This window comes from Manis pentadactyla, chromosome 3 (genome assembly GCF_030020395.1).
Source record: "Manis pentadactyla isolate mManPen7 chromosome 3, mManPen7.hap1, whole genome shotgun sequence".
Classification (NCBI taxonomy): Eukaryota; Metazoa; Chordata; class Mammalia; order Pholidota; family Manidae; genus Manis; species Manis pentadactyla.
This window is the reverse complement of record NC_080021.1, coordinates 100,327,987-100,340,072: the sequence shown is the minus strand read 5'-3', so window position 1 is coordinate 100,340,072 and position 12,086 is coordinate 100,327,987. Positions and strand designations below refer to the sequence as shown.

Sequence of the window (12,086 nt, the reverse complement as noted above, 5' to 3'; positions counted from 1 at the left end):
AGTCCAGTGAATTTTTTAAAAATGTCTTCATTGTCTATTTGTTTCCAGTCACCTTTGTAAATATAGATGCTTTCAAAATTTGTCCACTGATTTGTAGTATCAAGTAATTTTTAGTGTGTTGGGAAAATAATGGTGTATGTTCTGTGTGATTGTACTGGGGGTCCAGGACAGTTAATTTTCTATTTACCAGGCCACCAAACACTTAGTAAATCTTTTAGTAAAATCTTTTAGTATCTGTAATTAAGATCTTTACATACCATTTGTGAAGACTTTCTTTAAAAAAATAGCATAGTATGAACATTTTCCCAGGTAATTCAGCATTTTTTATGACATTATTTCTGTGTAATAATGTTCATATCTGTTGTTTCATTGAGTAAGAATCTATTAACCACCTGCCAGATTCTTATTACTTTGTGCTGGGAAAAAAAAATGAAAAAAAAATTGTTTCTCTGACCTTGCCCTGAGGCATTTGATGTCATCATCTGTCCCCAAAATATATTTCACCAGCAGTTAGCTCTTTTACTGCTTTTTGGGGAATATGCCATCATATTAGTGTAATGGGTTCAAAACCCAGTTTTAGAAGCCGTTAAGTGATATTCTTAGAGTTATTAAAATGAACACGTTGCAAGCAGAACCCTAGGTATCTTGTACGCCTGTCTGTATGCATTTAAAGAGACATATACATACACCACAAGCTCATATATTCATAGATTATTTCTGGAAAGATGTATGGGAAATTAACAGCACTAGTTATCTCTGAGGAGGACAGAGGGACAGCCCTGGGGTGGTTAAAAGATCCACCTTTTACCCTTTGTATTTTTTCACACAATGTATGTATGACCTGTCTAAAACATTATTTAAGTAAAGGTTATGCACATTTTCCAAAAAGTTAATGGGAGTTTGCAACAACTGCTTATATCTTTGTTGCTTAAATAAAATTACTATAATCATTAAAAAAAATATTTGCCAGCACTGGCTTTTAATATATAGAAATAGTATAATTTTTTTAGTTCTTCATTTAATAATTAGGTTCTTTTTAGAAATATGGCGAATACAGAATATGTGAACTTGACCAAGAGCTCAAATTAATGGAAATTGACATCAGTGCATTTTTAATTTGTAAGGGATATTTTAACAGTACAGATTCTTTTTTTAAAGAAAAGCAACTTACTATAAAAAATCTAACAGTATAAGAAAATATGAGGAACCTACACCCAGATATGTCCTCCTCAGTATTAACATTTTGGCCGTTAACTTCCCTTTCTTGAGAGAGAGAGAGAGAGAGAGAGAGAGTGTGTGTGTGTGTGTGTGTGTGTGTGTGTGTGTGTGTGTGTGTACACACAATCTCTTCATTAGATAATTTGCATACCTTTTTTTTCCACATACAATATAATGTATTTTACAAGTCATTAAATATTTTTTTAATCATAATTTTTAGTGGTTGCTTATCTTATATATTTGCTTTTTCGCTGACATTTCTTAAGGACCAGCTAGGTATTATATACTTGTGCTGGGGACACAAAGATAATTAAGACTCAGGTCCGTGCCCTTAGTTACTATTAAGAAGGGAAGAGAGACTTTATCAAATGACTGTAGTAAAACATGGTGTGTATGTGCTTACTATACACAATAAACTATGGGAGGGGAGGGTACGGAGCCCCCTGGGGGATTCTGGAAATGGAGCCTAGAGTAATTCAGATTCTGTCTCAAAATGTGGAGGGTGAATAGGTGTAAGACCACATAGGGAAGCTGGAGGCATCGCCACTTATCACAGTTAATACTTTAAAAGAACAGAATTAAGTTTTCCCTAGAGAATATTTTGAAAACAGACTCAGAAGCATACATTTGTCAACTGTACTATTTATAAAATAGTAGTAATTCAATAGTATATGAGAATTTGCATATATTAAATAATTAATTACAGGAATAAGATCCATTTATGACTTGGGCCATTGGCAGAAGCATTTTACTTTAAAATAATGGCAAAGTCTTGGAAGCGTTATAGTGATTCTTTGTGACAGACCATAATAATTTTGTCAGAGTTAAGTATGGTACTTAAGGTAGGTAACTTTGAAATTATTTTATTTTTTGATGTTCTTAAAGGGGCAAAGAACATGAATTAACGGGCTACTTGTGGCACAATGAAAAGATTCAACTTCATCATCCTTGAAGTTGTAAATTATGTCAGAACTCTCAAAATGATGAATAAATGACAAAGATGCATTTTTGTCATAAGCAGTTTTAACACAACTTCCTGTGCTTATTAGACTAGTAAGACCATAGCTCTGTTCCCTATATCTTGTGTCAGGGATGTTTTATGATTCCTTTTTAAAAATAACTGCTTGATAATGGCAGTTGTTAAGATAAGGTCTTGACAGAAAATTGTAAGACTAGGAAACATTCCCTTGTTACATAGTTGTGTTACATTTTCTCCTTTTCTCCTTTCCTGCAGCTTGTTCTTCGAAAATGGTGTGAATTAATTCCTGGGGCTGAGTTCCGATGTTTTGTCAAAGAAAACAAGCTTATTGGTGAGTTTTTTTTTCCTTGAAAGTAATCATTAAAAGGAAACAAGCTTTTGATGTAAGTAAGTTTCTAGTAGTTAAGACAGGGGTAACATTCAGTTTTTATCTCAGATGCTACTTCTAACCAAGTGGTACTGACTTTCTAGAATGCTATACTGATGAGGATCCTGAGGTCATATTCAGTTTCCATGGCAAGTAGTCTTGTGCATTAATCATGTCTGTCTGGAGTCCAAAGCTGAAAATGATGGTCTTTATCATTCCCAAGTTAGGATATGCATAATATTACCTGCTTACTTTCTGGGACTTTCTTAACTATTAAATCAAAACACAATTTATTTTAAGTAAGATAAAAAGCCAAATTTCTGAAACTTTTTTTCTATTATTGGAACACTGTTTATTATTCTAGCAAGAGAAAATATATGGACAAGTAAGTGCATAATTTAAAAGTCATCCATTTTCTTTCCTCTCATGTTACTATTTTGTTGGTTTATATTTATACAAGTTAAATAGTGAAGAAAATTTTGTTTTTGGTTTATGTACATTTTCCATGAAGTAAAATTTATCTTCAACCAAGAAAAGTGTAATTAGAACAGAATCAAGTCAACACTATTTATTTATTGAATGTGATGTTGACATGTATTAACTTACCTAGAAGAAACTTGGGGTGTTTGAATTTATATTGTTAAGTATTCATGAAAAACATCATATAAGCACAGCTGAAGAAGGGAGACATGTTGGCATGCGATTAAGAATCTGGATGGAAGCCCTACTTTCAGAGCAGTAAACGTTTTCCTAGGCCTAGGGCAAATCAAGGGTGTTTTACAGTAGTCCCTTTAGAGCATTTGGAGTAATGTCAACAAGTCACTCTGAAGACAGAAATGTTTACTTTTCCATGGCTTGAAACATCAAGCTTGTGAAGGCAGGGTAGCACAGCACGTATGAACAAGAAAAACACGCTATTCTCTGAAGTACAATATTAATATGGGAGTCATAATGGTGAGGAATATTTTAAATTTTCCCTAAGAAAGTGGAAAATACCAATTTGTGAAAAGTTCATTGGAAAAATCAAAGCAGCAATTGACTAAATGTGCAGGCTTAAAATTGCTTTTTTCAGTTTGTACATAACAAGCATTTTTACAGCTTTGGATTCTTTCCATTGTACTAAGTAAAAATAACTCCTGTTTCTAAAGTAAGAAAATGGAACTTTAGGATTCACCTATCCAGACAGACTTCTACAACTGCTAAGTTTTCTTTCTGTATATAATGTGGCAATATTCATCTGGTTGGTCTTCTGACCCACTTTAATGGTTCTTTCATAGAAGAAGTTTCAAGCACATTTTGGTGTTTTGAAAATAATATTATATAATAATGGAATGTAACATTTTTTTATCAGGTATTTCTCAAAGGGACTACACACAATACTATGATCATATTTCTAAACAAAAGGAAGAGATTTGCAGGTGCATACAAGACTTTTTCAAGAAACACATACAGTATAAATTCTTAGATGAAGACTGTGAGTACTTTTTATTCACCTAGTGAAATGAAATGAAATATATACGTAATGTTACTGAATCTTACTTCAGGGTTGGTGGTGCATATTTTAAAACAATTTGAAACACTGTATTTTAAGCGTTTTACTATATTACTATTTGGTATTGCTGATAGTTTTTTTTTTTGTATATTTATATTTAATCAACGAGAGTTCCTTTTTAATACTGTGACAGTTATCACACATTTCAAAGAGTCTATCAGCAGAGAATAAAATGCTGCTGTTCTTAGGATTAGATTACCTAGCTGACTGATCTATCTAGATTTTTTATTTGAATGATCAGATAACATCAATTACAAAGTAAACATTTATGAGATGTTTTTAAGAATTAAAAGTATATTGTATGAGAGTTTTCATGCATCTTAAAATTATATCTGCTATGATTTACTTTTTTTCTGCTTGAAAAGCGGAGGTCTATGGCAGATTTGATTTTGAAAGAAAGATTAAGCATGCCATAAGCATAGCCAGACTTTATGCTTTCTGACCACAGACTGTATTCACTTCATTCCCCACCAAAAGTGATCGATGCCCCTTTCACTAACTACTACATATAGCCTGTTTGTAATGGTAAACCTGGTTGAGATGATGTCAGTTTGGTTTGCATTTATAAATATAAGGGATTATCGCTGAGGGTAGAGAAAATGAAAACAAAATTATGTAATAAAACATTGCAGGATGCCCTTTTATGTTTGAAGTTTTGAGATTTATAAGCATGAAGACCTCAAGATCAAGTATATTCACTGTTTAAGTAACTAATAGTATTTATCAAAAGGTAGCTTAGATCATGAAAATCATAGTTTGGTATTAACTTTGAGTTTTTTCTCCTTTACAGTTGTATTCGATATATATAGAGACAGCAGGGTAAGTAAAAACTACATCGTATGCTTTAAAATCAGGTCTGGTCTTATAAGTAGAGTGCTTATGTATGTAAAGGGCCCACTGCCCAAAAAAATATTTTCTCAAATGAACTAAGGTGATTAGAATTCATAGTGGTCAAGAATCTCCCCTTACTGAAAAGTTCAGCATAGAGAATATAGTCAATAATATTATAATAACTGAATGGTGACAGATGGTAACTACATTCATTGTGGTAAGCATTTTATGATGTGTATAATGTATACTGTATTGTACACCTGAAACTAATACAATAATATTGTATGTCACTAATACTTCAGTTGAAAATGTTTTAAAATTAAAAATAAATGACCAGTCTACCATTAAAATGTACTTAACATTAGGAGACACAGTGTCTTCAATAATTATGTGCCACAGACTTACAGATTATTAGTTTAACAAATGGCTCAATGGCTACCCTATGTCCTACTTTCCATTTTTGTCAGGGGTCTGGGCCTGCTTAAAATAGTTTCAATTTGCACACTTAAATGTGGCCAGGAATTTGTCATTTGATATTTAGATAATTATTTTTAGTCAAATGAAAGTTCCATAGCATGATTTGGGTCACTGTGACCTTTAGACTGAAGATGAGGATCAGAGTCATTTATATTCATTCCGTAAATCTTGAAAGTGATGGAAATGTCTGTAAGAACAAGAAAACAAAAACCTGATTTAATAAATCCTACAGCAGAGATTTCATTGTCAAGACATGAAATCTTTTCAAAGAAATTGGAGTCACTGCCAGTTTTGTGATTACTGCTTATTGACTTAGTTGTTAAGAACACAGCATGTGTGTTTTCTAAATATGTGACCCATGTGTTTACCAAATGTTACCCACGTATTTCTTATTCCCTCTCCATGCTCATAGCATTGGATGATGCTTATGATACCTTTGAGTCATTTTTCGGCAAAAGATATGTCCCATATGGTCATGTCCTTAAATAATTGTTAACTGTTACTTGCCTCTGTTAGGTCGAAAGGCATCACTTACTCTGTTTTCACCTCTGCCTTCAAGGGTGATGGTGTCTTTTAAAAGTTAGAGGAGTTATAAATTGAGATTTGGTGAAGAAGAGGGATATTACAAGGCAAAGTTTCAACTTAGTGGAAACACACCTTACAAAAAGGATTGGAAGCCTATGTGAGTGAATGGATGGAAACCTTAGTTGACAGTCCGAGCTTGGCTTCTGAAGGACAGATGCTGGCCACGGCCAGTCACCCATGCAGCCAGCATTTATTGATGTCTGCTGTGTTAGATGCCACGCTTCTAAGAAGAAGCTTCCACCAAGATGATCTCCCAACCTTCGAGGACCTTATCTGTGAGACAAACATTTCAGGGAATTGGTGTGGTGGCAAGCAGGATCAGATCATTTAGGGAGTGAGGAAACCTAACCATTGTCCTGATTATGCAATCCAGAAGGGTTTTATTCTCATTGAATTCAGGTTGTCCATATAAGCCCACAAGGTAGGTATTATTTGACGCCATTTTACAGATATTAAAAATGAAGGAGTTGTATTCATTCATTAAAAATGAAGCATTTGGAAGATGGCGGCATGAGTAGTTCAGAGGAGATCTCCTCCCCAAAACATATATATTTATGAAAATACAATAAATACAACTATTCCTAAAAGAGACTCCAGTGGATGCAGTACAACAGCCAGGATACATCTATATCTGCGAGAACTTAGCATCACACGAAGGGGCTAAGATACAAGCTGCGGCCAGGCGGGACCCGAACGCTCCCCCACCCCAAAACCCGGCGGGAAGAAAGGAGTCAGAACGGGGAGGGAGTGGAAGCTCAGGACTGCTAAACAACCAGCTCTAGAAATCCGCACCCGGAATGCAGACACAAGGTGCACAGGGTGCTGGATATGAGAGAAACATAAAAGCAAAACCTGTGGGCAGGTCCCCACAACCGGTGCCCGAGACAAAAGAAAAGCGAGTGCTTTCTGCAAGTCTTAAAGAGACAGGGACCCCATAGCTGGACGAAGTTGTCCGGGCAGCTGGGAAAACCAGGGAAACTTAGGCGCCCTAAACAGAGGCAGTGCAGCTCTGAAGCCCCTCACAGGACTAGGCAGCCTGCCTGTTGTTCCTCCAACTGGCGTGGACCCCGACACATGGGCCCAGTAGCAGGAGAGTGGGAGCGCGTGCCGGGGGCGGAAGCGCTAGAAGTAACCGAGAGCAGATCCGTGTGCTGCAGGGCTAGCCCGCAGTGGCACAACCGAACATCCCAGGCGCGGCTTGCGTGCACTGGCGGCAGTGAAGCCAGAGCCCGGTAGAAGCCTGCGCGGAAAAGCCCTGCGCGCACTGGGAATGGAGCCAAAGGGAGCAGGCGCGCTCCCAGGAGCCGACCGGAATCCCAGCCCAATGCACAGCCGCCCAGGCCAGACCCAAAGGCCACTGCTGCCACACAGCTGCCTGGCAGGGTCTCCGCTAGCACGGAGGAGTGCACCTGGTGTGCCTGCCACTCCCCGCAAGGCTCTGCACTGCTCTGAAGGACACCCCTTCAGAGGAGATAACCCGGTTAGGAGATTAACCCGGTGGCTGCTCCAGGAGTGCAGGTAGCCGTCACAGGCAGCGGAGAAGGGCAAGGCATCCAGCAAGCAGGAAAGGACTTTCTTCTCCGAGTTGACACACCTGCAACCTGCCTACAGCCACTGCAATCACCATGAAAAGGCAAAAAAATCTGGTCCAGACCAAGATAGTTACACCTGAGAAAGGATCTGCAGAGGCAGACCTAACCACTCTCCCTGAAAAAGAATTCAAAATAAAAATCATAAACATGCTGACAGAGCTGCAGAGAAATATGCAAGAGCAAAGGAATGAAGTCCAGAGGGAGATTACAGACGTCTGGAGGGAGATTACAGATGTCTGGAGATCACAGATGTCTGGAGGGAGATTACAGAAGTGAAACAAACTCTGGAAGGATTTATAAGCAGAATGGATGAGATGCAAGAGGCCATTGATGGAATAGAAACCAGAGAACAGGAACACATAGAAGCTGAAGCAGACAGAGATAAAAGGATCTCCAGGAATGAAACAATATTAAGAGAACTGTGTGACCAATCCAAAAGGAACAATGTCCACATTATAGGGGTACCAGAGGAAGAAGAGAGAGAAAAAGGGATAGAAAGTGTCTTTGAAGAAATAATTGCTGAGAACTTCCCCAAACTGGGGGAGGAAATAGTTGCTCAGACTATGGAGGCACACAGAACTTCCGAGAGACGGGATCCAAAGAGGTCAACACCAAGACACATAATAATTAAAATGGCAAAGATCAAGGACAGGGACAGAGTATTAAAGGCAGCCAGAGAGAGTAAAAAGGTCACCTACAAAGGAAAACCCATCAGGCTATAATCAGACTTCTCGACAGAAACCTTACAGGCCAGAAGTGAATGGCATGATATATTTAATGAAATGAAACAGAAGGGCCTTGAACCAAGAATACTGTATCCAGCACGATTATCATTTAAATATGAAGGAGGGATTAAACAATTCCCAGACAAGCAAAAGATGAGGGAACTGGCCTCCCACAAACCACCTCTACAGGGTATCTTAGAGGGACTGCTCTAGATGGGAGCACTCCTAAAAAGAGCACAGAACAGAACACCCAACATATGAAGAATGGAGGAGGAGGAAAAAGAAGGGAAAAAAATAATCATCAGACTGTGTTTATAACAGCTCAATAAGCGAGTGAGGTCAGACAGTAAGGTAGTAAACAAGCTAATCTCGAACCTTTGGTAACCACAAATCTAAAGCCTGCAATGGCAATAAGTACATATCTTTCAATAATCACCCTAAATGTAAATGGACTGAATGCACCAATCAAAAGACACAGAGTAATAGAATGGATAAAAAAGCAAGACCCATCTATGTGCTGCTTACAAGAGACTCACCTCAAACCCAAAGACATGCACAGATTAAAAGTCAAGGGTTGGAGAAAGATATTTCATGCAAATAACAGAGAGAAAAAAGCAGGTGTTGCAATACTAGTATCAGACAAAATAGACCTCAAAATAACGAAAGTAACAAGAGATAAAGAAGGACATTACATAATGATAAAGGGCTCAGCCCAACAAGAGGATATAACCATTATAAACATATATGCACCCAATACAGGAGCACTAACATATGTGAAACAAACACTAACAGAATTAAAGGAGGACATAGAATGCAATGCATTCATTTTGGGAGACTTTAACACACCACTCACCCCAAAGGACAGATCCACCAGACAGAAAATAAGTAAGGACACAGAGGCACTGAACAACACGCTAGAACAGATGGACCTAATAGACATCTATAGAACTCTACATCCAAAAGCAACAGGATACACATTCTTCTCAAGTGCACATGGAACATTCTCCAGAATAGACCACATACTAGGCCACAAAAAGAACCTCAGTAAATTCCAAAAGATTGAAATCCTACCAACTGACTTTTCAGACCACAAAGGTATAAAACTAGAAATAAATTGTACAAAGAAAGCAAAAAGGGTCACAAACACATGGAGGCTTAACAACATGCTCCTAAGTAATCAATGGATCAATGACCAACTTAAAATGGAGATCCAGCAATATATGGAAACAAGTGACAACAATAACACAGAGCCCCAACTTCTGTGGGACGCAGCAAAAGCAGTCTTAAGAGGAAAGTATATAGCAATCCAGGCATATTTAAAGAAGGAAGAACAATCCCAAATGAATAGTCTAATGTCACAATTATCGAAATTGGAAAAAGAAGAACAGATGAGGCCTAAGGTCAGCAGACGGAGGGACATAATAAAGATCAGAGAAGAAATAAATAAAATTGAGAAGAATAAAACAACAGAAAAAATATCAATGAAACCAAGAGCTGGTTCTTCAAGAAAATAAACAAACTAGATAAGCCTCTAGCCAGACTTATTAAGAGAAAAAGAGAGTCAACACACATCAACAGAAATAGAAATGAGAAAGGAAAAATCATGACGGACCCCACAGAAATACAAAGAATTATTTAAAGAGAACACTATGAAAACCTATATGCTAATAAGCTGGAAAACCTAGGAGAAATGGACAACTTCCTAGAAAAATACAACCTTCCAAGACTGACCCAGAAAGAAACAGAAAATCTAAACAGACCAATTACCAGCAACAAAATTGAATAGGTAATCAAAAAACTACCCAAGAACAAAACCGCCGGGCCAGATGGATTTACCTCGGAATTTTATCAAACATACAGAGAAGACATAACACCCATTCTTCTTAAAGATTTCCAAAAAATAGAAGAGGAGGGAATACTCCCAAACTCATTCTATGAAGCCAACATCACCCTAATACCAAAACCAGGCAAAGACCCCACCAAAAAAGAAAACTACAGACCAATATCCCTGATGAACGTTGATGCAAAAACACTCAACAAAATATTAGCAAACTGAATTCAAAAATACATCAAGAGGATCATACACCATGACCAAGTGGGATTCATCCCAGGGATGCAAGGATGGTACAACATTTGAAAATCCATCAACATCATCCACCACATCAACAAAAAGAAGGACAAAAACCACATGATCATCTCTCCATAGATGCTGAAAAGCATTTGACAAAATTCAACATCCATTCATGATAAAAACTCTCAACAAAATGTTCATAGAGGGCAAGTACCTCAACATAATAAAGGCCATATATGATAAACCCACAGCTAACATCATACTGAACAGCGAGAAGTTGAAAGCTTTTCCTCTGAGATTGGGAACAAGACAGGGATGCCCACTCTCCCCACTGTTATTCAACGTGGTACTGGAGGTCCTAGCCTTTGGCAATCAGACAAAACAAAGAAATACAAGGAATCCAGATTGGTAAAGAAGAAGTCAAACTGTCACTGTTTGCAGATGACATGATATTGTACATAAAAAACCCTAAAGACTCCACTGCAAAACTACTAGATCTAATATCGGAATTCAGCAAAGTTGCAGGATACAAAATTAACACACAGAAATCTGTAGGTTTCCTATGCACTAACAATGTACTAATAGAAAGAGAAGTCAGGAAAACAATTCCATTCACAATTGCATCAAAATGAATAAAATACCTAGGAATAAACCTAACCAAGGAAGTGAAAGAGCTATACCCTCAAAACTACAAGACACTTAAGATAAATTAAAGAGGGCACTAACAAATGGAAACTCATCCCATGCTCCTGGCTAGGAAGAATTAATATTGTCAAAATGGCCATCCTGCCCAAAGCAATATACAGATTTGATGCAATCCCTATCAATTTACCAACAGCATTCTTCAATGAACTGGAACAAATAGTTCAGAAATTCGTATGGAACCGTCAAAGACCCCGAATAGCCAACACAATCCTGAGAAGGAAGAATAAAGTGGGGGGGATCTCGCTCCCCAACTTCAAGCTCTCCTACAAAGCCACAGTAATCAAGACAATTTGGTACTGGAACAAGAACAGAGCCACAGACCAATGGAACAGAATAGAGACTCCAGACATTAACCAAAACATATATGGCCAATTAATATTTTTTTTTTTTTTAAATAATTATTTTTTATTGAAGGGTAGTTGACGCACAGTATTACATTACATTAGTTTCAAGTGTACAACACAGTGGTAGAACATTTATATACATAATTCTAGGTTCCAGCTATCACCCTACCAAGCTGTTACAATATCTTGACTATATTCCTTATGCTATACATTACATCCTGGTTACTTATTTATTTTACCATTGGAAGGCTGTCCTTTTTTTTTTTTTTTTTTTTTTTTTTTTGTGAGGGCATCTCTCATATTTATTGATCAAATGGTTGTTAACGACAATAAAATTCTGTATAGGGGAGTCAATGCTCAATGCACAATCATTAATCCACCCCAAGCCTAATTTTCGTCAGTCTCCAATCTTCTGAGGCATAACAAACAAGTTCTTACATGGAGAACAAATTCTTACATAGTGAATAAGTTACATAGTGAACAGTACAAGGGCAGTCATCACAGAAACTTTCGGTTTTGCTCATGCATTATGAACTCTAAACAGTCAGTTCAAATATGAATACTCATTTGGTTTTTATACTTGATTTATATGTGGATACCACATTTCTCTCTTTATTATTATTATTTTTAATAAAATGCT

At 37.2% G+C, this 12,086-nt stretch overlaps 1 protein-coding gene across 2 annotated transcripts in view; it reads left to right on the top strand.

Annotated features, from left to right (window-relative positions):
* The window catches only part of CDC123 (cell division cycle 123), a 67,916-nt gene that overhangs the window by 37,878 nt on the left and 17,952 nt on the right, over positions 1 to 12,086 (top strand). For both annotated transcript variants that reach the window (XM_036908105.2, XM_036908104.2), the window contains 3 exons: positions 2,453 to 2,528; positions 3,916 to 4,038; positions 4,907 to 4,935. In XM_036908105.2, coding sequence (XP_036764000.1) covers positions 2,453 to 2,528; positions 3,916 to 4,038; positions 4,907 to 4,935 — 228 coding nt within the window. The remainder of the gene's footprint in view (positions 1 to 2,452; positions 2,529 to 3,915; positions 4,039 to 4,906; positions 4,936 to 12,086) is intronic.